Here is a 25,803-nt window from a genome sequence, read left to right as displayed (position 1 = left end):
AGAATTACTTAAAGTTTTAGATAATAAGCACCAAGCGTTCAAAGATGAATCCTGTTGTTAGGGGCAGTTTGTAGGCACAGGCAGCTGTAGTCGCAGCAATCTCAGGACTCCAGACCCTCCCTACGTTTTGGATAAGTAAGATAAAGCATGAGAGACACAAATAAAAAAAATCTTACTAAAAAAGGCGCCTTAACACTGAACAGTAATGTCATACTATCATAGGAAAAGCTAGGATGAACTTGACAAGGTTTTGGATGTTCTCCCTCTTGAGGCTTCATTTGTGGTCTTTAGATGGAGAGAACACTGCTTCGCTCTGGTAGTATGAAGAATAACTTAGCTGACACAACACCGTGGGCATGGATTGTTCCCCGTGCATGCATAACCATGCTTGGTTGTTCACATTTGCCACATGCAACGACATCCATGATAAGGTCACGGACTTCCCCTTCAACTGAAAACTCTGCTTTTGCCTTCCATGAACGTGGTCTTGGAGAAAGGCAAGACCATAAATTGGATATGAGAGTCCTTAGGATTAATTCACACCCTACTAAAACAGGTTCTTATCCCCTTCACAAAGCTTAAAACATTCTAAAATTCGGATATCATCCACATCTAAAAAAAAGCAGATTTTGTTAAGGAAACCCCCCTAAGCCTCATGAGACATCCCAAAGACCTCAGCCTGACTTCTTCAAGAGGGTGTGAGAATCTCTTCTAGACATCTTGAAGCATGCAACCTCAGGGGAGGGTGGGTTGAAGGGAAAGATTCAGGTGTGAGTAGACCAGTGTTGTCCTTTTACCATCACTACTGAGGATGGGTAGGTTTTTAAAATAAAAAGGAAAGTTATGCTTTACCCATTTTTTGCTTGCTCAACCATCACCGACCAGACTAGACATCCTTGCTAGAGCTCCTATAACAGGCTTCTCCAACGAGTAGCTCACGAGCTACTGGTAACTCTCCAGCTACCCAGAAGTAGCTCTCAAGTGTGCAGCCCTACAGAAGCCAACTAGAAGCTTTTGCTCTGTTGCATTACTTTTTTATACTAACATTTAAAAGCGTCATTTTGAAAAGTAAATGTGTGTATTTTCAGAACTCATAAGCTGATGTTTGAAGCAAATGGTAAAATTTCAAAAATATATTTAATGCTAGTAATTGAGTGATTCAGTGCAGCTATGTTGTCTGGCATTCCACCTGGACAACACCTTTTTATAGCAGCACTGGCAACTGAGGTGATCACTGCTAGTTATCTTTGGTATGGTGGCCACTAATGTACTTTTGTCTTTTATGGTCATTGTTACAATACAGTAATAGTAATAATAGTAGCTCGTGATGGTTTTCATTGAACCCAAGTAGCTTCTATTACAAAAATGGTTGGAGACCCCTCTCCTAGACCATTAGAGAAGGCTCCAGAGAACAACAAGAGGTTAGACTTTTACTCCAGGTACTTTAATATCCTCCAAAAAATTCAGGGATATCAGGCAAAGTATGGACCTTTACCAATGGACCCAATACGCATCTTTCCACATGCAGACTTCGGCTATGTTCTATGGGATTGTACAGAGAAAAGACTAGATGATCCCAGTGGCCCTCCAGGATGCTGAGTTTCCCATGCAATCAAAGAGAAGCCTCATCATTATAGAGGGTTTACAACTGGAGCCCAACAGTATTATATCCGACCTTCCAGTCTAAACTCAGCCGCAGAGTGTTAAATATGCCACCAAGTGAGTGATGTTACTATTGATGTTACAGCTGAACCGGATATCATCAAACAAAGGGACCTTCCAGAACCCTCACTGTTGGGGATTGTTGATGATGTCAGATTAGGTAATAGGACAAGCTTTTTTATATTCACTTGATAGCCCCTTTAATAAAGGTTCTCTCCTTGATGGCTACACATCACCACCAACAAGGAGTTGACCTATTTTTCTGCACAGATGACTAGACTTTGGATCAATGTTTGCAGAGACTTTGCAACACTATGCACACCTGGGATCCCAATAGATTTGAAGAAATCCCACCTGATTTCCTCCCAAAAACTACAATTTATCGTGAAAGTGATAGAGTTCAAAAGTTGATTTGTTTTCATGTGGCGAGGGGTCTGATCTTGATGAGATCATTTCAATATTCCTACACATGTCCTCCAGTGTGGTTCTGGAAGCTCTAAGGCTGCATGACCTCTTGCATTCATGCCATCCCTTTGAAAGAGTACGGATGAAAACTCTTCACCAACTTCTGTCTCGAACCTGCAATCAGTCACCAAAGTCTTGTGTTCCGTGCATTGATGTGGGGTCTCTGGTATGGTGAACATGAGCTACACAGTAACACGAGAGTCACTGTGGTATGACTGGGAGCGCAGTATACCATCAAACACATGGGCTGTAGTTGGTTCAGGGCATGACTCCTCACATCAGCCTCCTACAACTCAAGGGGGACTTTCGTCTCCTCTGAGGGAAAGTTGTTAATCTTCCGCTGGTCTGTTTTGCCTTAACAAGAGGATGGCAGTGGTGAAAGATGCAGTTTAATTCTCTGGCATCAGCCAAACCAGCTCTGGAACCGGACTCTCCGGGACAATAGTTTAAAATGAAGTTTGCACATAGAGGCAAAAAGAAAATGGACGCATGTACTCTGAGCAGACTCCACCTGGGTCCCATTAACAGTAGTCCAATTACAATGAGCTACTGCCGTTTTTTACAGCCGGGGCACAGACTTTTTGCCAAAGAGATAAATCCATTGGACTTCAAATTTGAAGGGATTTGTGCAAGAAAATCAGATTTACATGGACCCACAGCTTCACGTACAAGTGCATAACAACTTGGAGAATTCAGAAAAAAATTGATTTGTCTCATTAAGGGATTTAATCCCACAGAGGTTTCTGTCTGAGTGTCTCTGTTCCTGTGATTTTGGAAGTTAGCTGGGAATTCCTGGAAAATTGTGAACACCCATAAACCTACACGTTTGGAGGTATTGGACAAACATCTTACAACCGCAATTGCAGGAGACTATTTCGGTGTGAGGGAGGGGGCTGTGAGGGGTTTTCTGCACTGGAGAAAAAGAGATAAAACTGTATCAAAGCATTTACACCTGTTGTTTTTTGCATGTTAATATACAGACACATAGGCACACTACTAAACTCCTTCCTGAATGGTGTATTTTCCTCCCAGGTGCAATTAAATGCCTTTTTGTAGATTGCAACTTCTTCATCCACTTCATTAACCACTGATTTGGTAAAAGAATTCCACTGATATTTATCCTACTTGGATATCCTGAAATTATGACATAGCTTTCACCGTTAGGGACCAACACTCCTGATCGATATATACTGAAGTCTGGACAAATGTAAGTAACCTTGTCTTTCAACAGATCCAAAAGTGTGATACTTCTGATCAGCCTCCCCTTAAACTTCAACCTTGCTCCGTCCCATTTTCTACTTTAAGCACAAAAGTAAAAACACAAAGTGGGAACTCTAGGCAAGACCTATCTTTCATACCTGAGGTTGGAGCCACCATTAGGAACACACAGTTTCAAGTAAGAACACCCCACGGTATCAGACTCCATCCAATTCAAAAAAAGAAAATAAAGCAAAACACAACCTACCGTGAATTACTCTTCCCCTTACTTTGTGTCTTTCCTATGAGAACTCAAACCACAGCGGGTACACAGGCAAACAGCCCATCTAACCCTCCATTCTGATTTTAAGGAGCACCTTGCGCTGCTCTCGAAAGAACTTTACTGGCTTCCTGCCAATCGCAGAATTTGTTCAACTCGGTGTGTCTCTTCAGGATGGATCCTGGAAATCTCTTACACGTTTTCTCTAATGCTGGATCCAGCATCATCTACCAACCAAACACCTGGGATCCAAACACAATACCCTTGACAAAGTTGGCAAGCTTTTCCCTTCTTGATGGTTGCAACGTTTACAAAGGTTTACATACATCCTCACAAAGTTCATGGTGGAAAGTTTTTTGTTGTTGTTGCAAGTGGCAAACAACGGCACTGTACTTGTGTTTTGTTATTGTAAGGCAAAAATCTCAATACAAAAAAACATCTCCACAAAGTTGTGAAGATAAGAACAACTTTACAGAACCCTATCCCAGTTTCCCTTCATCACCCACTTGTATCTTACTCCTTCACCCTGCTCCTTCGCCACCCGGCTTCATGGTGACCACTTTGTTCTGAAGGGCTTAGAAGTAACTTTTCAGCATCACAGAGCAGCATAGATATTAAAATACAAGCATAAAAAAGCCAATTGTAGGAAATGAGCAGATTCTGAACTACTGCCCTTGTTCCATCAGACACACTTCCACTTTTGGTTACCCGCTGTGATCTCAATCTGAGCTACACCTTCTGAGGCTGATGTGGCCGAGCAACCTTAGCCCAGTGGTGGTCAAAGTTGGTACAAGAGAGCAGGACCCGTCAGATGTCCAATATTTCGACTGGGGATCACTTTACCTGCAAAGGATCTAAACCAAGGTTCTTTCCATAGCAAGCGGTTATTTGAAAATGTGTCATGGATGTGGCTGCCAGACCTATTCTGGACACCCTTGTTCTACCTAGTTTACCTTGTGTTCCACGCCTACCCTCTCCTCTTCTTCCTCCTCCCACCATTAGTAAGCCACCATCCATCATGCCCTAACCCTAAGGCAGTGGTTCCCAAACTGTGGTCAAGGGACCCCTGGGGGCACACAAAGCGTCCTCAGGGGGCCCACGACTGCTTAGAAAATTCATTAATATTAACATTTTAATAAAGTGTATATAAATAAAGTTGCTAATTGTACAACTGAAAGTTTTAAAATGTACTGTAAATGTGAAGGAATTTGAAACTAGAGGCTAAAAATTAAATTTGTTGTATCCTCAGAATGATTCTTGGGAGCAGTGCAGATGCATCAGACAGAACATAGCATGCACAGTGTGTGGTTTAAATTGGTTTAAATTAAATTTAGATAGGCTCCAACCTTCCTATTAATTTTTTTATTTTATTTGCATATTAAATAAAATGTTATCATTTGTGTATGTGTTTGATAAATGCCTGTTTCTGTATTTTTTGTGTATTGTTTTGCGGTCCAAATCATCGATGATGTTTAGGCCTGGGTCCCTGGCTTCCAGTAATGAGTCAGTGGGGGGAGGGTCCCCGGATTCCAATAATGATTCAGTGGGGGTCCCCATGTTCCAATCATGATATAGTGGGGGTCCATTGCCCAAAGGTGTTATCTCTTCTCAATCATCTTCCTTTCAAGGCCAACTGCATCACATGAGAGTCCTTTAGAAACCCCCCCAGTCCCTCATACCAGGTAGAAAGGTTAAAAAAACTAACCACCTCAGGTGGTCAGCGCCAAGCCAGGAGGTCATCAGACTGGAGATTAAGAAATGCACAAAGGAAAAGTCCGGAAGGCAGACCTTTTCCACCTATGCAACCAAGAGGTTGACCAACATCCCTAGAAACTTCAGAAAGCCTTCTACCCTCCTGCAATTCACAAAGGAACCGAAAACCCATCTGTTTAAAAATCACCACCTACCTACACAATAGGAACCTATGCTAAACTCCTTCCTTCTAAACAAATACGAATCGCATTGTAGGCCTTGCGCGTTTGCTCATAGCTCCACTACTATTCACTATTCGCTATACAAATACTTTCACACACACATACAGGCTGTGTTGTAACTTGTAAATGACTTCTTGATGGACATGCAAGACATTCCTGACTCAAAGGGGTGCCTGTCAGCACTTATTTATCAGGTGTTCTCCAACATTACTCTCATTCCACACACCTCTATGCCTCCGCCCTGCCACACGCCCACTTGACCTGTTCTGGCAGGTTCCAATGGAGGCATTTTTCACATTTTTAATATAGTTTACCATTTAAAAAATGCTTGGCGTAACCCCTCCCTGGTCTCTGGCACCAACCCATGCAGGGGCTAAGGTTGACTGTGCCTTGAAATAAGCTAGTGTCCAGAATGTAGCCCTGGAGGATATAAAAACTGAACACCAGGTCCTTGAGGACATCATCACTTGCACACATTACGATCATCTTGCATGGCATATGCTTAACTATACTTTGCACTCAATGACCAGCTGCACAGCCCCAGCCAGAGTGTGCATTGGCACAACTATGCTTTGCAAAGACGTAAGTACCTCCTGAACAAACACAACTGTAATGGGCAATGGCACCAGGTCCTGTACATTCCTCCTGCAAACCTTCAGTCCAGCTCTATGCACTTTCAGGCACTCTTCTAGCACTTGCAACCACTCTCACACATGCACTTCACACTCTTAGCCACTCTCCCCTCATGTCCGTACAAGGCATCCCCTTGCAGACAAGGACATCACGATTCATCATTATTCTGAAGAAACTCAGCTCTACCTGGAAGTCTTCTCTGGCCACAACATAAATAGTTAATCTGAACCCCACAGAGGCAGACTTTGTTTTCATTGCCACCGACATCAACCACAAGAAGTGCAAGGCGGCTCCGTACAATGAATAGAGATAGCTTCCCCTCACCACTCACAGACAACGCCAAAATCCTTGGCATGGAACAGTTGTAGTTGGCAGGCAGGGTCTCCTAGCAGGAGTCTAGAGCCATTCAAGTAAGAAGTGAGATATCTATTCCATGTTGGCCCCTTGGGTTGCAGCACAGCAAGCAGGCCCTGCTAAGGCTCCATTTTTCCTCCAAAAATGATCAACCCCCAGACTTCACCCGGGACACAGACACCAACATTCCATGCATCGTGACGTTTTCAACGCATCCACGCTCAACATTCTACACAAAGCTTACTCCGCCCATAAATACACGGGCACATCATGCCACTACATCACCCCCTTTCTTCACACACAGGTCAACCCAGACATGCCACACCACTACAGGAACACAGACATCACGGTAAGCTTCAAGAACCAAAAGACCAAAACCACCTGCAGTCAACTCTCTTGGTTCTGCAAAATAAGGGCATTTCTACCGGAATCTGAATTCAGAACTGATGACCAAGCATCGGCCCTGTTCCCTCTTGACTGTGGCAACACTCTGGAGCAGGCATTCTCAAAACACACCTGACTCACTCCATGAGCACTCTCTTTGCCGAACATGTCACATCAAAGGTCATTGGACACATGACAATCCCCTGCTACTTTCAGAGAATTCCGCCAGCTCTCACTACCAACCCACATCACCTACAAAGCACATACAAGGCACACAATGCCACCTGCAAAGTGGTCAACTCAAGCACCCCATCATGCCTGGCGATCAAGAGCATGATCTCAGGTGGATCGTGCAACAGCAGCAGCACTGCCAAGCGCCAAACCATGAACCGCAGAATGGAGAAGATGAGACATCAAGCCTCTTGGAGGAGCTGTCAAAGGAGGTCATGTATCTGGAATGACATTGGCAAAGGTCTGGGTGTAATGCTTTAAAGCATGCAGCGTTAGCACATTAGAGTGAGACAGACAGGAGTGAGCCAGCAGGAAGGGCTATTGTTTTAAAGTAGTTCTTCATGCAGTTCAATGCAAACACTCTAGTGGAAGCGGAAGGATACACTCAAACGAGCAATAACATTAGGTGAGAGATGAACACTTCAGGTTGAGCAGTGGCATGACTGATAATGTCTTAAACCAATGGCTGAAAGAGGTGGTCGAAGAAAGCCAATGGTTGAAAGGGGCAGACCCAATTGACCTAATAAAGTGCTTATTCGACTCTGATACTCCTAGCTTCAAGACTACCTCTTGATTCAAAAACTGCTAATCGGAACCCCAAAATTGCCTTCTCTTGATTTCACATCATATCTATTAATTTTAAGAAAGCCTGAACAGCATTTCATATGTACTGTTTAGAAGGGTGACACCTGTACTTTGAGACTTCAGCGAGTCATGGTTACGGCAAAGGTCTGTTAGTTTAAGATTATATTTTTGACAGTGAAAATATTAGGAGTTGTGTACAGGGCAATGACTGTACATATCTAGCCACTCCCCTCCAATAACATAACAATTAATCAACGCATTGTAAAGACGTGACCCCCCTAGTGCCTGACCCACACGAGAGGACTAACTAGTCTATGAGAAGAAATATATTCAGATGATAATAGCAACATAATGATGTTTTTCCTATAACGCCTTATGCCGCAGTGTTGCCGCGTCTAAGCACTGTAAACAACAGGTATTACTACTATTTCCAGAATTACTGGTCATGAATGTATTGGGCTCTGAAACATGAAAGCTGAGTTGACCACGCTGGGGTTGAGGTCCCACCAGCTGTGTGCTTCACTCCTGCTTCTTGTCCAGCAACAAAAATCAACCCCACTCTTCCCACCAACTCTCAAACCCGCCACTGACTAACCCAAAACTACTTCATTCTCTGCCTTCCAGCTCACCAAGATTACTTCAGTCTCAGTCACTTCCAGGAAAGGTTTGACGCGTGCCACATGTTATTAGCCAAACTCTTATCACTGCAGTTGCATTCACATCTTCAACAAATCGGTGATAAGTGGGTACCCTCATCCTTCACAAAATGGGCTCAAATAAGCTGGTACAAGAAGCCCTCAAACATACCCTTCTGGGCCAAAATACTAGAAAAAGAAGCAACACCTTCTATCAAAGCAGCCACCTGGGAACTCCAAATCTAGCTTCTGATGCCTCCACAGCACCAAACCAGTACTCCTAACCATCACACATTAGAATGCTACTGGTAGGGGGTGTAGAATTGATCCAGTGTGGCCTATTGCTGGACTTGACTAAAACCTGGTTTGAGCCAGTCGCTCTGACATCGCTTCTACAGGAAAGCCCGGGTGGCTGAAGCAATGGTTTGGATAGACTTGTTCCTACAAAGCTAGACTGTAAGACTTTACCCTGAATGACACTGTCGTCAGAACCCAGAGGCCTCCTCCTGGCTCCAGGACTCGTCAATTAGTGTGGATCCCAGCTAGGAGGAATATCTGTAACTTGTGGTCAACCGGTCTCAAATAATGCCAAGGACCAACACCACGACTACAGTACAGGACATAGAAGACATGGGCTTTATAACTAGCCACCTAATGACCTCAAAACATGGAAGTCGTTGCATTCATAGGATGACTAGATTCACTGTAGCTAAGGAAGAACCCAATGGCAATGTCATCAAAGCCACGTCCAAAAAACACATGTGCCTCTATTTCATACGCACCAGGTTTCAGCTTGCAACCATATTTCTTGAAATTATTTTTGACACTACAGTTAATTCAAATCTCACAAAACGTCACAATCCTGTGTTTTGGCTCAGTAGGGCTGCCAAGAAAACCCTAAATATTGCAACTCAAAAAGTGCTTTGCAAGTCGACCACTGCAACTGTCTTTATTTGTGTATAAGACTTACAAGTGTTGCAGAGCTCGATGGCCAGACTCAGGCGGAATCAGGCATTGGGAACACATCACCCCAACACTATATCGAGAGCAATGAGTTTTGTACTCAGTTCATACATCTCTGCATTGTCCACAAGGCATTGCTAACAAGTTACATTCTTTCCACAAAACCCGAGCCACAAGGAAAGATACAAAAAGCCCACCGCTTTTTACACATCCATGTGCAGTCACTGGTCCTACTTTGAGAAGTTCATTTGAAAGATCTGGGGGCATTTCAAAGAAGGTTGCAAAGCCGTGTGTGGCAAAACGTATACCCCAGTGCTTCAATTGGTGAGCATCTATGCTGCAGAGTTCACTGATAGCACTTCTTGGCAATAGTATTGTTTAAAATGACCACACGTTGTCCACAAGCATCACAACACAATGACTGACTAGAAACAACTCTGCGAGTCCTTTGCAGAATGTGTCCCTTACCTCTGCGTAGTTAAGGTTGACCCGACACTTGGCAGCCATCTCCAAGAAGAGGTGTGAATTCATATGGTCCAGCAGGATGTAAACGGGGACTCGCCTGGCAACCACATCCAAGATGTCGCTGAAGAGGTCCACATCGGTGAAAATGTCCATCACCAAGGCAACCACCTGAAAAACAAGGAGACATGTTGTTGTAATTGGCCTTCTCGGTGACAAATGAAGAGTTGAGGTCATGACACTGGCCGTAGCACAGAAGAAACAATACCTTTGGAGTCAGGCCAGATGTGCTATATAGGGAAGTCCAGGGCTCTGGGCTGCATCCCTTTTGGGAGCCCATTATGTTGAAAAACATGCTGGAAAAATGGTTATCATTTTAATACAAGTCACTGGCAAGTGCAATCTAAATTTCTTGATCCCTTTCTAGCATGCACACACATATTTGTTTCTCTGATAAATAAAAATGACAAAATGTATTGTCTTCTCTGTTCCAGTGTCAGCTTGGTGTGACATCCCCTTTTGGGACAAGTAGAAAAGCGATGTGACGTCAGTAACAAGTTCTAATAAAAATATCTTTAAACAGTCTTAAATAGTAAAGAAAATGATGCGCTTCAGTGGCTAGATGTATAATTTATGTATTTGGCAAGTCAAGTTAAACTAGTGTAGCTGACATTGTGGACTAATGCATGTGTCATCTGTAAAGAGAAACAGGCGCCGCTTTCATCCAGATTAATCTCACATAAATGTAATCTTCCAGCGGTAGACAGGTCAAAGGCAGAGTCTGAGTCACTTGCAGGCCTGGCGGTGCTGCATACCTTCCAGAGGCCCAGGCCAGCCCAGAACTCAAGATCTCCTTAAGGGGCAATGCGGCTCAGCAGTCGTGCATTCCCATTCCAAAAACATGTGGATGTGAAAATGTCTGGTGGATTGCTTTTGTAGAGTTTCAAAGCAGTCAGCCAGTAGAGTCCTTTATAAATGCCATTAAAACAAACTATCAAAGGAAGTGGAGGGAAAGGAGCCAATGAGAGGGTGGGTATGTATAACTTTGTCCAGCCATCATTTTGTTGAATTGCTCTAGGTGGCACAAGTATGACTAGATGTGGCTCCTTATACCCCTCTCCCCTCAGGATTCAAGCTGCATCTCATGATGTGACCCAGAAAGGCCAAAACATTCGGGTTACACTTCAGAGGAGACATATCCTACTAGTGGGCAGGACTAGTACTTAGTACAACCAAGACTGATCTGCACATGCCTGTTCTGTGTCTGCAATGCTATAGTGAGCAACAAAACAGTGGAATGGGAAATTAGCCAGAGTCTTTAAGACTAATAAGGTATAGATGTTCATCACTTCAGTGTGGATCTCAACGCTGTCTCCCAGATGTCATATATTGATATGGCACCAGTTAAAGTCAGTGTTGCTTCAGTCCTGGGTGCAATGTGTTCTTGACATAGCTGTAAGGTGCAGCAAATGTGTACATAGTCACCAAAATGCTAGGGGTAGCGGAAGTGACATCATATGATCTTTGACCTTGAATCTTCCTAGGCAGTGATGTCACATGGCCTTTATCCTAATGACATCATAATAATTAACATTAGTGAAGTTCCATAACAATTTAATGATTAATGTAACACAAACAACTGTATATTTTTGCAAATCATATGTAAAGGTGTGGATATAATATGTCAAAGGAACAGTTACCTGAAATATAGTAACCAAGCAAAGTGAGTCTGATGTCTTTTTGAGGGGATTGAGGTGTTGGGTTTGGAAGTTCTCTTCCCTGGGAAAATTGTGGGGAAAAAAATTGAGTCTAATAGTGCATTTTAAGTCCGTTCATGGTGTGTCAAGCTATTGAAATCCAACAGTCCCAATGAGCCGAAGGATTACATACAATATGCCAGTGCCAGAATTTTGCTAATTGATATGCCCGTGTACTGTGGGAGGGCTACTATGTAAAAAGTTACATCTACTATGTCAAGGACCACATTTTGGCATGGATGGCCCCCTGACATATGCCACATTATCCTCCCATATATCAAGAATTTCCCCCACTGTGCCAGAGTAAACAATGTACACAGGTGTTAGCCCTGGCATCTTTTTGGCGTGTCTCCCCCGTCTTTTTGCCTTCTGACCTCCTGTTTTTATGGTACACTGGACTATGTTTTTGCTGGTTTATTGTCTCTGCACACTTTACCCCTGCTGATCAGTGCTAAAGTGCAAGTGCTCCCTGTGTAAACTGTATTGGTGATTGGTTTATCCATGATTTGGCATATTTGCTTTATTCACAAGTCCCTAGTAAAGTGCACCATGCGTGCACAGAGCCTGTAAATTAAATGCTACTAGTGGGCCTGCAGCACTGGTTGTGCCACCCACATGAGTAGCCCTGCAAACATGGCTCAGACCTGCCATTGCATTGTCTCTGGGTGCAGTTTTAACCTGCCAATTCGACTTGGCAAGTGTACCCACTTGCTAGCCTAAACCTTCCCTTTTTATACATGTAGGTCACCCCTAAGGTAGGCCCTAGAAAGCCGCATGGCAGGGTGCAGTGTATTTTAAAGGTAGGACATGTACTGGTGTGTTTTACATGTCCTAACAGTGAAATACTGCCAAATTCGAGTTTCACTGTTGCAAGGCCTATCTCTCGCATAGGGTAGCATGGGGGCTGCTTTTAAGTAATTTTAAAGCAAAGATTCCCTTTGAGAGCAGATAGAAATTTGGAGTTTAGGGTCTCTGAACTCACAATTTAAAAAGACATCTTTTAGTGAAGTTGGTTTTTGGATTGTGAGTTTGAAAATGTCACTTTTAGAAAGTAGGCATTTTCTTGCTTAAACCATTCTGTGTCTCTGCCTGTTTGTGGATTTCCCGTCTGGGTCAGTTTGACAGTTGGGCTGTTTACGCCTCTCCTCTAGACAGTGACACAAAGGGAACTGGGGTGCAGCCTGCATATCCTGATGACCCATCTGAGCTAGCGTGGAGGGAGGAAAGGGCTGTGCCTGCCTTCACACAATGCAGTCTCCAACCCCCTGGTGTGTGTCTGGGGCCTGGAATGGACAAGGAAGGATCTTACAAAGACTTGAGACTTTGCTTTGACGTTTGCCAACTTCGAAGGGAGAAAGGGGTATAAGTGTTGGGCCCAAAACCCCAGACTTTTAGAATCTTTCTGGAATCAAGCGGAACCTCTGCCCAGGAGAAGAGCTGAAGAGCTGGAGGGGGAGTACTGTCCCTTTGCTGTGTTGCTTTGCTGGACTGGCCTGCAGTTGCTGCTTCTGCCTGAAAAGAGTGCAAAGGGTAAACTTTGCTGTGTGTCCTGCTTGAGAAAGTTCTCCAAGGACTTGGAGTAGAGCTTGCCTCCTGTTGGAAGTTTCTGGGGCACCTTTAGTTTCCTCGACCTGCAGCACTGGGAACTGTGTGTTTTGTGCTGTTCAAGAGGAGAAACCACTGCGGTGCCGCCAATGATGGCCTGCACCATGACCTGCCGATGCTGCACTGCCCGCTTCGCACAGAGACCCTGGTCTCACCGATGCCATCATCAGACGACTTCACTGAGCCGCTGCTCACACTGCGACCTGGAGGCCCCGCACTCCGGCATCAACTTGCTCACACCGCAGCCCAGGCATCCCTGATGATGACGCTCGTGCTGACACCGGCACTGCTGCCTGCACCGTGGCCTGTAGACACCGCTCGTGAGGAGCACGAAGCACCATCCCGTCCCGCACTGCAGCCCCGGCCCACTGACGACAGCACCATCGACCTCAGTGTCATCACCAGGCATCCCTGCCTGCACCGTGGCCTGTGGACACAGCTCGTGCGGATCACAAAGCACCGTCCCGTCCTGCCGGCTTGGCCCACCGATGACAGCGCTTCAACAACAATGACACCGCTGCCTACACCGTGACGCCTCACATTACACCGCAGCCCTGGTCTCACCGAAGCCGCTGGATGCAGTCAGTGAGCCACTGCCTGCACCGTGACCTGTGGGCACCGCACGTTGCATCGTTCCACTTCGCACCGCAGCCCCGACGCTATCCACGGCAGCACTCCTGACTTCATCAGCCTGGAGTTCAATCTGCAATGCGTGTCACTTCAAGGACCTGATGACTCCTGCATCGACTCTAAAACCAACGCCACTCTCCAGAGCTCACCGCGAGGATCACAACGCCCTGCAATTCCAAAGGTACTGTTTGCGGGTCTTCCCAACACCGTAGCTGGCCCACGACCGGCCTGAACTGTTGGTTTTGTTGATCATAATGACATGTTAACCCCAGGTGGAGCTATCGACTTCAAGGAACTGTATTTTTTAGAACATTTTGCAGAATCCATATTAATGGATGTTGGATTTTTATCGTATTTGGTCTTGTTTTATATAGAAAATATTGGCTATTTTTCTAAAACTGGTGTGGTGTCCTTTTGTAGTGTTTTCACTGTGTTACTGTGTGTTATGTGCAAATGTTGTACACATTGCTTCTGAGATAAGCCTGACTGCTCGTGCCAAGCTACCAAGGGGGTGAGCAGAGGTAATCTGAGCGGGTATCTCCCTTATCCTGACTAGAGTGAGGGTCCCTACTTCAACAGGATGCAAACCGACTGCCATCTAGAGACCCCATTTCTAACAACAGGTGTCAACTATTCCAAGAATTTTCTCAAGTATATCAGCGCTGAAACTTTTCCACATGTCCTCCATACCAAAATTGACCTATAATGTGGCCAGCGTTAGCCTTTGCTGTGGATATCCAACATGCAAGTTTTGCCTCCAGTAGGTCAGTGCCAGCATTTTGCCAAAGGAGCTTCTACAAGCCAAGAAGCATGCCAGGCCCAACATCAGACTTGCAATCATAGCAGTTTCTCAGTCATGCACACTTACGTTCACTTACATTCATTCACTCACACTCAGTCTTGCTCACTCATTAGAGCTCACTTGTACTCCTTTATGTTCACTCTGTCTTAGGTACTCACTCTTACCTGACTCACTCATTCACCTTCTCTCAGTCACACTTACTCACTTGTATTTACTCACTCACACATGCACAGACATGATTCCACATACAAACATAAATGCTCACAGATATATAGACTCTCTCAGACAAATTCACTCTCATCATATATACAAACTTTCTCAGATAGATTTGCTCTCACCTCCATACAATCACGCAACATATATTTGAAGCCACTTTATTTTTCTTTTCCTAAATGCCAGTGAAAGTCCGTTCCACATCCTGCTGCTTCACTTTTCACTACACTAATAGTGACTAACATATTTTTCACTATCAGTGTAATAAAAATTAGCAGAAAAAGAGGTTGGAGTCAGACGTTAGGAATTTGAGATACCCCTGTACTCTTGGCAGTAATTTTGCCACTTCTGAGGCCAGGGGTTGCAAAGGCAGTGCCAGGGGTCGCAAGGGGCAAGCCAGGGGTCACAGCAGCGACCCCTGGCGACCCCTAAATAATGTCCATGGTCACCACTTTATTAGTGTTATGTTTTTTAAATACAAAGACTCTCCGTTATGCCATGCATTTGTTATTATTTGTGAAAGAAACAAGAATAAATCACCACTCAACCAAGCACTCAAATTGCAGACAGTTATAATGTCAGAGTGTCACTTAAGCACTTTATTACAGCACCTTTAAACAAGCATTTACAATAGGTCTCGCGTTTTCTTGAGTTAGAGCTATTGGCATTGAAAATTCAGAACTGGACTTTTCTTGCCACATAAATTGGTCAACCCTGTCTCATAATTTCATCTTTTCCTGCCATGTTTTTCTGGTCACTGGCGGCTACTGACATCAGAAAAATCTGAACAGATATTGGAAAATAAGGCTGGCACAGTATTTCCTTTTAATTTTACCAGAATGAAAAGTCTTGCAAGGTTCTTGCCTCCCATTTCAACAAAGCTCTAATGAAGTAAAGAATAGCAGAGCAGCTTGAGAAGATTTATGGCCCCAATAAAGGAGAAAAGCAATACCCTGTGCGCAATGTCCTAAGTGATCGCAGGGAGGGGCCCTGGAGAGAGAGACTCTGCAAGGCAAAGCAAGTTTCACATCATTGCTTCTAGGTTTAGCTATATTCTACCAGAACAGGCATTTTGTGGGCAAAAAGACCAGGTGTTTCTTTTGTAAAAATAAGTTATTTTAGGAGCCAGAGGTAAATGAGGAATGCACTGGAATGAAGCCAATACAAATGTCAGCAACATGGGAGAAGGTGGGAGGAATGGAATGCTGCAATAAAACAGGCACCTACCAGCCTAAAAAAAACAACAGTGAAAAGCCAGCAACAAAGACATAACAAAAAAAAGTCCATCACAGTAACAGATGAAGAAACCAAAGTGAAATAACACTAGCGAGCAAGGGCTTTCAAAGGACACTGCAACCAACAAATGAAATAGCTTTAAGCCATAAGAAGTAAACTAAAAGTATACACCAGGTCGAACGCTTAGGCTCAACCTAAAGGAGACTAAAAATAAATCACCATCTAACTGGGCATCCAAAGTGCAGACAAAATAAATGGTCGGTATTTGAAGTTATCATAAAATAATTCACACTTTGAACCAGCTTTGTCAATGAGGAGAAAGGAACTATTTTAGGTGGATGTGAACAATGTGCACAGGCTTTGTGTAGTCACTCACAGTGAAGGTGGACGATGGGTAAACTGGACTGACTCTGCCCTTTACAGCATGTTACAAGTGGGAAGAAGCAAAATGTGAATGACAATTTACCAGACCAATGGATGAAACCCGTTGACCAAAAGCCCCTTTAGGTTATGAATATTTTTTTTGAAAAACAATAGTCTGACGAGGAGGCATGACCTAAAAATATGGCGACATTGTCTGGCCAAAGAATGCCTCCCTCCAGTAAGTGCCTCCCTGAAACTAGGCGCCACCACGGCAGAGTTAATCCCCATCACCAACTGCTGCAAACAAGCCCAGCCTCCAGAAGAGTTTGTCCGACATACAACAACATAAAACAACATACAATAGAACGAGCTCAAACCACAGCTTTCTTCAACCACAAACTATCAACAACAAACTCTTCCTGAGAACTCACACTGCCATGAAAACTCTGAGTGTCTGGTACAAGTCACTCTTCTTCCGACAATAAAACTGTACATGCTCTAAAATCGTTCAGAACCGACTGACCAAAAGCCAAAGGAGGAAAGCGCACATCACCTCAATACCGACAGAACTCCACTGGCACAATCTACAGCTCCATAACAGCTTAAAGAGCAGACTCAATTAACAAACAAGCATTTGCAATGCAACGGGTCTCGCATTTCTCAGAGCTAGAGCTATTAGCAGTTGTAAACTCCCAACTGGGCTTTTCTTGCCTCATTAAATGGTAAAAAAGAGCGCTATTGCGCCGCTACAGTTCACTCGTAGTGAAACCTATCGGCAAAAGTGCAATTAGCTACATAACCGGCAAAAGCGCAATTAACTAAGTAACAGGGTCGATGTCATGCAAAGAGCTTGACTTCTGCCAAGCAAGATCGCGCTGCGAAAAAAAGAGAAAAAGTAGTCCACAAATCGGATGGAAAACAGCGAGCCTCGTATGTTTTCAGTACTTGGTTGCTGCGCTCGAGGAGGGCTAACCACGGGAAAAGGCATGACGTATGCGTGCCTTCCACTAATGAAAGCAAGCAGATTTTAAAAGGCAAGGCAACGAACCAATGAAAGACACTGACGTGACATGGACGCGGCTCCGAGCCCTTTTTTCTAACTACTACATCGTCTCGCAAGTGATATGCATGCGCAAGTGCATATTACGCAGGCTCAACCCTAAAAATACACAGTTCTCGTTATCTAGTCCTGTGTCTGTAATAATAACTAACAATAGGCCTTCTAGAATGTTGCTTTGTCTGCTTGGGTTTGGATACCTATTTTGACATCATTCACTGGACGGCCCCTTTAAAGATCTCCTCTGCCGTCTACAAGGCAACACCAACACTCCTTCATACCTAGATGAAAAAACAAATCACCGTCCCTGGAGGCCAGTGAAGCACACAAAGTCATGAAGAGAAAAGCAAGAGCAAAATGGAAGACCAGAAGACAAGCTCTCTGGAGCTTTGCAGTGAGGATTTGCAATAACACCCCCCCTCTCTAGTGTACTTCCCAAAGGACCAGAAACTGCATCTCATTCAGAACCATCTCCATCAATAAGTCTCTCGCAGGTCCTCTTGCAATGGGGGTGACCCTTGTAGCCAACATGTACACGATCCTGAGACCCTTCCCTCACCATCATCCCTGTAATCTGCCAACCATCTACTCCTCTCCACTTCCTCTCAAAGATGTTCACTGCACAGCCTCCCATACACTACTGGTCAGAACCATAGCAACACCATCTTTATGTATTTTATTTTTATAATTATTTGGTTTTGTATTTTATTTTTCTTTGGAAATAATGATCATTGACTCTCAAGGTTTTCACACACTATGGGTTGTTGCCCTCCTTTCTTGGGTATGCACTCTTCAAGTGCCTCATTTCCCATCGCTGGTAAATTTGGTACGGCTTAGAATGGGGCGGATGCTAGTGTGAAGCACTGCACACATAACCGGACAATGTTATAGAGGTACATGATTTATTGAAATGCCGCAAAACAAGCCACAGTGACCTCAACTGTGCACAGTAAGGATTTGGGAATGGAAAACACAGATCACAAGTACAACCACTGTTCACTCCGGGGCCTTCTTTCACCCGCTCTGGAGTTTCCAAGAGTGGGCGTGCAGCACATCTGACCATCGCATAAAGAACTCCAGACCCTTGCGGAAGCTGGGTGTCCAGAACGTTTCAGATGATGACCAACATACTTGATTTACTAAGGCTGACTGGAAGACGTTGCCAATCACATGGCTGGAAAGCCTCTTTTAGGCAATATCAATCTAACACGGACACATCTGGCCAGTTTCTGAGAATCATTTAGTCGAAGAATCCCTGATGAACATGTCATAATTCTACTACTGGCAGAATAATTTAAATTAAATCTAGTTAGCATATGCACCAGTGCAAATTCCTTTTTTACCATCACCTAAAGTACTTTCTTTCTGTCATGGGCGTACTCCACATATACAACTGCCCTGGATGAAGCTCTCTCACCACCTCAGCTGATCGCCACAAAATTGATCAACAATGAATTCCACCGCTTTCCAAACACTTGAGAAGATCTGATCAGGGAACGATTGTCAAACAGAAAGCAACTCACCCTCTCTCCAAGAACATGAAAAAACTCTTCATTCTTGACACTGACACTCTACTTCAAAAGATTATCGTGCCATGAAAGTCCAGACAGAATGAAACCATCTCTGAGGGCTGCAGAAAGTAATGTCTTCTCTCCCTGAATCAGATTTCATGCCCACTTAGATATTACTTTACCTAAAAGAACATTCCGGGTCACCCTTGAGAACTACCATTGTCTTCAAAATCTAGTATTTGACTGATGAGACACAAAGAGACACGTCATGTGCAGGAACGAAACAAAGAAAATACAAAAAGGAAACAAATCTGGAGACATGCCTTCTGTCTTTCTATGCCCCTAGGATAAGACAAAGCCTCACTCCACAGGTCAAGGATGCTACCCACTAGATTTGCCTCGACAAGGAGAAGCTCATCGGCCAGCCACAAGTCCCCTGAGAACTCCATCTCTCTCTAGATAGGTTTACACTGCATAAATAACAACACTTTATTGGTTTACACAACCAATCGCAATCACGTGGAGCAGATCTAATTGGATTGTATTTCTATAGGAGGCCTTCTTTATATTTTTATGAGTCAATGGTGAACCCAAAGAGGCCAAATCTTTTGTATCTGCCTACCTTTCTGGTAAACAGTGAGAAATGATATTGCCAAATTAGGTTAGTGGATTATGTTTGGTGAGGCCTGGTAGGGCAATATGGCTGTAGACTCGTAGAGGTACCCAGCCATCAATCTTTATGAGAAGACGGTATCCAGAACAAGAACTGGTGCTGAGAAGGTCCAGTATTGTTATCCCTGTACGACGTAGGCAGGAGACAATGTACTTTGGGAGTGGAGGAATGGACGGCGGGGGAAAGTAAGGTCAGATTTGTCCAGGATGGAGTTTAGCCAATATGGTTGGAAACTGAAGTAGTGAGTAGGTGAAACTAGGTGGGAGGTACTGAAACAAGCAATGTGGAAATGGGTAGAAATTACTGCATATGTTGGGAATACATGTGGAATCTGGGCCGAAAGGTGAGCTGGTGGTAGACTGTCGGCCCTCAGTAGGAGTGAGTAGGGTTGAGTGAGTGATACCAAATGGGCGTGTGAAGAAGAGAGAGTTCAAGGAAAGTGGAGCGAGATGAGTGCATGACCTTGTTGGACTCATTGTGGGGAGAAGGTAGGTCATGTGAGAGGTAGATAAGTTGGTAAATTCATAGACCTGAAATTGTTGGCATTCATAGTAGAGATTAGGAAGAAGCAAGCTGTATAAGGATTTGCACCCTGATCACCAATTATTTTTAACTAATCTTCCACAGAACTTTCCTCTGTCCTAAAAGCAATCCACTATCACTGTCAACCTTCATACCTGTTGAGCAGATCGGATAATTTTCCTTGCCTCCTCCTTAATGCTGGGATTGTCTGGCGGCGGTGGGTGGATGAGCGTTGTCACCTCCGTTCCCTGAAATCCATAGGTTGTTGGCCAGCCAAGGTCCAGTTCAGGGACCGCCATGTCCGAGTGCATGGGCCAGTAGGTGCCCGAAGATCCGTCCACATCCATGTCACTGTTGTACAAGGGGTCCGCAACAGAGGAGTCCTGTGATGCATACTGAGGTTTCTGCAAGTTTTTTGTGATGTGATCCACTTCTATGTCACACAGGAAGTCAGGAAGGCCCTCGTCCGTTATGAAGCCGGCATAGCTGTCCGGCCCCTCCTCGGCCAGCTTGTCGATGGCTATGCGGTAATACTCCTTGTAATGCGGTGGAAGATAGTTCGGATCCAGGGGGTTATCCCCCTGGGAGGAGCTCTGAGACCGGCGCGCCATGGCTCACCAGCAGACCGGGACACAGGTGGGACCTGGAGAGGGGGAAACAGACAAGAGATAGTTGTTAAGACTTTATCATCGAAAGAACGCTACAGCAACACTCATACTCAGAAACCAAGGCCTACACTCTTATCGAAGATTGGTAGGGGACATTCAGTAAAAAGACAGGGCTCCCTTACATATCTACCAAATTACCTGTGATTTGACACCCACCATAAAGGAGTTTCAAAGACCTGTTGGCAAGTTTGAGAAGACATTAAAAATGTCACCTCACATGCAACAAGGTAAAATGTGCCAAGTAAAATAGCTGACGTACAAAAACGGAAGGAGATTGAAGGTGAGGCTGGTAAGGGTCAATATTCTGCACAACGCTGTGCATTGCTAGTCACATGGAACAGTGAACTATTAATGACGCAAAGCCTCTAGCTATTATCACAGTGACCCAGTTGGAAATACCAAATGGTTGGTTAATAGGCAGGTTAACGGTTACCCAATGGTAAATAGGCATGTTGTAGGTTAGCCAATGGTTAACAGGCAGGTTATTGGTTTTCCAATGGTAACTAGACAGGTTACTGGTTACCTAATGGTTACTAAGCAAGCTGTTTGTGGCACACAGGCACCACCAAACAATGCTTGTTCATCATCGCCATCAAGGTTGAAGTCCCAGCATGAGGCGGTGCCAGCCTTGAAGTCTTAGGCTGGCATTTGATGCCGGTGGGTTTGCGCCAACAGCCACATGCTCAAAGAAGAGATACTCGGCTCGTCTGTCAGAGGTACATCTTACTAGAACTCACCAATGAACCCACAGGGACCAGAGGAGAGAGAGGCTGTGGGAGACCAGCTTGGGAGGAGATGGAAGATCTGTGGTCTGGGGGAAAGGAAAACATTGTACCATGGACAAGTCTTATATATCCAGCAAGACGCAGCGAGCCGAGGCCTCTAGAGAAAGGAAACTGGGATCTACCCCTGGAGAGCGGAAACTGGGATCCACCCCAAGAGACAGGAAAGTAGGATCTTCCCCTGGAAACAGGAAAGTACCACTGTACACAGGAAACCAGGATCTACCCTGGAGATGGGTAAGTACCTCCGTACACAGGAAACTGGGATCTACTCTTGGGGACAGGAAATTAGAAAGTACCATTGGAGACAGGAAAATGGAAACTATCCCTGGAGACATTCATTTGGGATCTACCACTGGGGACAGGAAACTACCACATGGCACAGGAAATTAGGATCTACTTCTGGAGACAGGAAACTAGCACCAGACACAGGAACCTGGGATCTACCCCTGGAGACAGGAAATGGAAACTACCCCTGGAGATAGGAAACTGGGATCTACCCCCCTAGAGACAGAAAACTGCCACCAAACACAAGACACCGGGATCTACCTCTGGAGACAGGCAGCACAATTATCCCTGGAGATAAGGAACTGGGTTCTACCCCTGGAGACAGGAAACTACCACCAGACACAGGAAACTGGGATCTACCCCCGGAGATAGGAAACTACCACCAGACACAGGAAACTGGGATCTACCCCCGGAGATAGGAAACTACCACCAGACACAGGAAACTGGGGTCTGCCGCAGAAGACAGGGAACTACTACAGGACAAAGGAAACTGGGATCTACCCCTAGAGACAGAAAATGTAAACTACCCCTGAAGATAGGAAACTGGGATCTACCCCCCAGAGACAGAAAAGTACCACCAAACACAAGAAACTGGGATCTACCCCCAGAGACAGAAAAGTACCACCAAACACAAGAAACTGGGATCTACCCCTGGAGACAGGAAAGTACCACCAAACACAAGAAACTGGGATCTACCCCCCAGAGACAGAAAAGTACCACCAAACACAAGAAACTGGGATCTACCCCCCAGAGACAGAAAAGTACCACCAAACACAAGAAACTGGGATCTACCCCCCAGAGACAGAAAAGTACCACCAAACACAAGAAACTGGGATCTACCCCTGGAGACAGGAAGCACATAATTAACCCTGGAGATAGGATACTGGGTTTTACCCCTGGAGTCAAGAAACTACCACCAGACACAGGAAACTGGGGTCTAATTTGGTGACAGGAAACTACAAATTATCTCTGGAGACAGGAAACTGGGAACTACACCCTGGAGACAGGAAACTACAAATTACTCCTGACGGCGGGAAACTGGGATCTAACTGTGGAGACAGAAAAATGGAAACTACCCATAGAAATAGGAAACTGGAATTATTCCTGGAGAGAGGCCACTGCCACTGAGTAGAGGAAAATGGGATCTACCTTTGGAGACAGCAGGCAGGAAACCGGATACTACCCCTGGAGATAGGAAACTGGGATAAACCCCTGGAGACAGGAAACCAGAAACGACCCCTGGAGACATGAAACTGGGATTTACCCCTGGAAACAGAAAACTGGTATTTACCCCTGAAGATAGGAAACTGGGGTCTTTCTTGCCTACTCAGCAGACTTTACACTTTCTAAACTCATTTCAGCATTTATTTATGACCATTGATTCCCCCCATCGTGCCTAAATGCATCTGTGACCCATCTCAATGGCCACGAAGCACTTTGAAGTAAATCCAAGGCCTCATGTTTGATGCTGTGTGAAAAGCTAAAAACATGGGATAAAGTGCACCTTATAGTGCATTTTATGAACCCTCTATTATAAGGTCAGAGACCTCTGCGGGATCCTTTTTTTGTACTAAGTGAGGGTATTTTAAATTCTTGGTATTCTGATCCTTCTAACCAAAATCACCTGGCTACACATAAAATATAATACATGCGGAAATAAACAATAACCACCTTGTAATTTATTGCAAACACCAACTCTTAAGCAGTTGAATGCAAGCCAGAATTAAAGCTACTTTTGCCTCTTAGAACAGGTGGGTAATACGCAAACAGATTCCTGCCCCTGAATTGAACAGTTAAATAAACATTATGCCATAAACAGTTGATTATTGCAAATTTCCGGGCAGAAGTTTTAGAAAAAATGGATCTGCAAAGCTGAAACATGTGTTTCCCATTAATTGTTCAACTGACGATTAAGTTTTCTTTTCAGTAAGCAGCTGTTCACATTGCTGGTGACAACAAATGCAGATGTCACTACTACACTGTAATAAAATATTACAGGTGAGTTATGATCTCACATAAACACATAGATACATGGAGCCTCCTGTGTCTTCATTCTATCCACATCTTCAGCGCTCTGGTTGGTCTAAACACAAAAAGATATCACTTCTACCCTGCAAGCCGGATGTGAAACAAACATGGTAGACTTAGGTATATATATATCTGTAAACATCTTGAACTATCGAGGAATGTGTGCGCTTTGCATACATTTTACCCACGGCACTTTTGAAGTAATTCACATATTTGTCACTCTCAATAGTTGGCTGTTGTCATCACGCTTTAATTATTGTCTCTTGCATACAATGGGCTCCAGGGGAGATTGTGCCTACGCAGGTGCAGTAAACATCCACCTATTACCATAAACGCGTCAGTTACTATGTACGTAACCTAGCTCCCTGAGGCCAAAAGTGTTTTCAAGGAAGAACCTCAAAGAGAGAGGCTGTGACAGACGTCACTGTTCATTTACGGTCCCACTAACGATGACATTGACTTTTACAGACAGACCCTTTGGTCTCACCCCGCGTAGAAGGCCCTAGGAGCGTGCAGCCACGTTCGATGAGTGTGGCCTTCTTTAATAACCACAGAACACTGGAAGTGGGGAGATTGAACTCTAGTGTGGAGTGTGAGGAGATTGGACCCTGGAGGAAGGTGGTGGGACATTGAACCCTAGGGGCATGTGTGGGGAGACTGAACCCTAGTGAAAATTGTGGGAGACTGAACCCCAGTGGAAGGTGTGGGGAGACTGAACCCTAGTGGAAAGTGTGGGGAGATTGAACCTCAGTGGAAGGTGTGGGTAGTTTGAACCCTAGCGGAATGTGTGGGGAGATTGAACCCTAGAGGAATGTCTGGGGAGATTGAACCGTAGTGGAAAGTGTGGTGAGATTGAACTCTAGTGGAAGGTGTGGGGAGACTGACCCCTAGTGGAAGGTGTGGGGAGATTGAACCCTAGTGGAAAGTGTGGGGAGACTGACCCCTAGTGGAAAGTGTGGGGAGACTGACCCCTAGTGGAAGGTGTAGGGAGATTGAACTCTAGTGGAAGGTGTGGGGAGACTGAACCCTAGTGGAAAGTGTGGGGAGACTGACCCCTAGTGGAAGGTGTGGGGAGACTGACTCCTAGTGGAAGGTGTGGGGAGACTGAACCCTAGTGGAAGGCACAGGCATTTTGACTGCGCCCCAGTAGAAGATGGAAGTCGTGCAGCACCCCAAGATGCACTTTCTAGGCTAGACACATCAATTGCTCTCCCGGGAACTGCCCCTGGCTCTAACTACTTCCCGCTAAATCCCAAACTAGAGGTCTTGTGTGATGTGTCCGCGCAGCTGCGGAGGGCAATGGATTGAATGCACACCAACAACTACCAGCAGTGGGACACTAGTCACCAGAGGTGGTGGGGATTGATATCTAAACACCCATCGGGGTATTTAATCTTTGGTTGCAGTGACGAGGACACAGGGTTTCTCGAAGACCAATAATTCACCTTCATGTACTAATACAAAATTATAGACTGCCACCAAGGGCATTAACGGTGTTGAAGGCCTTGAACCTGAGTAATAGGCCCAACATGCAGGCAGAATGGATAGAATGCGGTCACAGGCGTCCACCCACTGAGAGAGGAAGTTTTTAAATCCAATAGAGAGAAACAGAAAGGCAATCATTGGAAAACTGAGCCAAAGGTCTGTACCAGCCATAACTGCCCTGAGCCCCTCCACTGTCTTCAATGGAGCCCCCATCAATCCAATGTTCTAATATTTATTTGTAAGTAAGTGAAGCACAGAATCGGCACACGCCTTCAGAATATAAATAGGTTGTAGCGCCTAGAGGGTTCTCTCACAGGGTGTTTGGCTTGCAGTCTAGAGCGCTCAACCACCCACAGTAGCTTGTCTGAATACAGTAGCTACACTTTGAGGCCGAGATT

General features: G+C 44.8%; 1 protein-coding gene across 2 annotated transcripts in view; it reads right to left on the bottom strand.

Moving 5' to 3' along the window:
• Positions 1-25,803, bottom strand: part of FAM83H (family with sequence similarity 83 member H) — a 170,007-nt gene that overhangs the window by 51,763 nt on the left and 92,441 nt on the right. For both annotated transcript variants that reach the window (XM_069220934.1, XM_069220933.1), the window contains exons 2-3: positions 20,310-20,797; positions 9,792-9,956 (exon numbers count right to left, since the gene is read on the bottom strand). In XM_069220934.1, the coding sequence (XP_069077035.1) occupies positions 9,792-9,956; positions 20,310-20,765 (621 nt within the window). In that variant the 5' untranslated portion in view covers positions 20,766-20,797. The remainder of the gene's footprint in view (positions 1-9,791; positions 9,957-20,309; positions 20,798-25,803) is intronic.

Source organism: Pleurodeles waltl, chromosome 2_2 (genome assembly GCF_031143425.1).
Source record: "Pleurodeles waltl isolate 20211129_DDA chromosome 2_2, aPleWal1.hap1.20221129, whole genome shotgun sequence".
Lineage (NCBI taxonomy): Eukaryota > Metazoa > Chordata > Amphibia > Caudata > Salamandridae > Pleurodeles > Pleurodeles waltl.
Note: the sequence above shows the minus strand (reverse complement) of the source record. Positions and strands in the feature narration are given on the sequence as shown.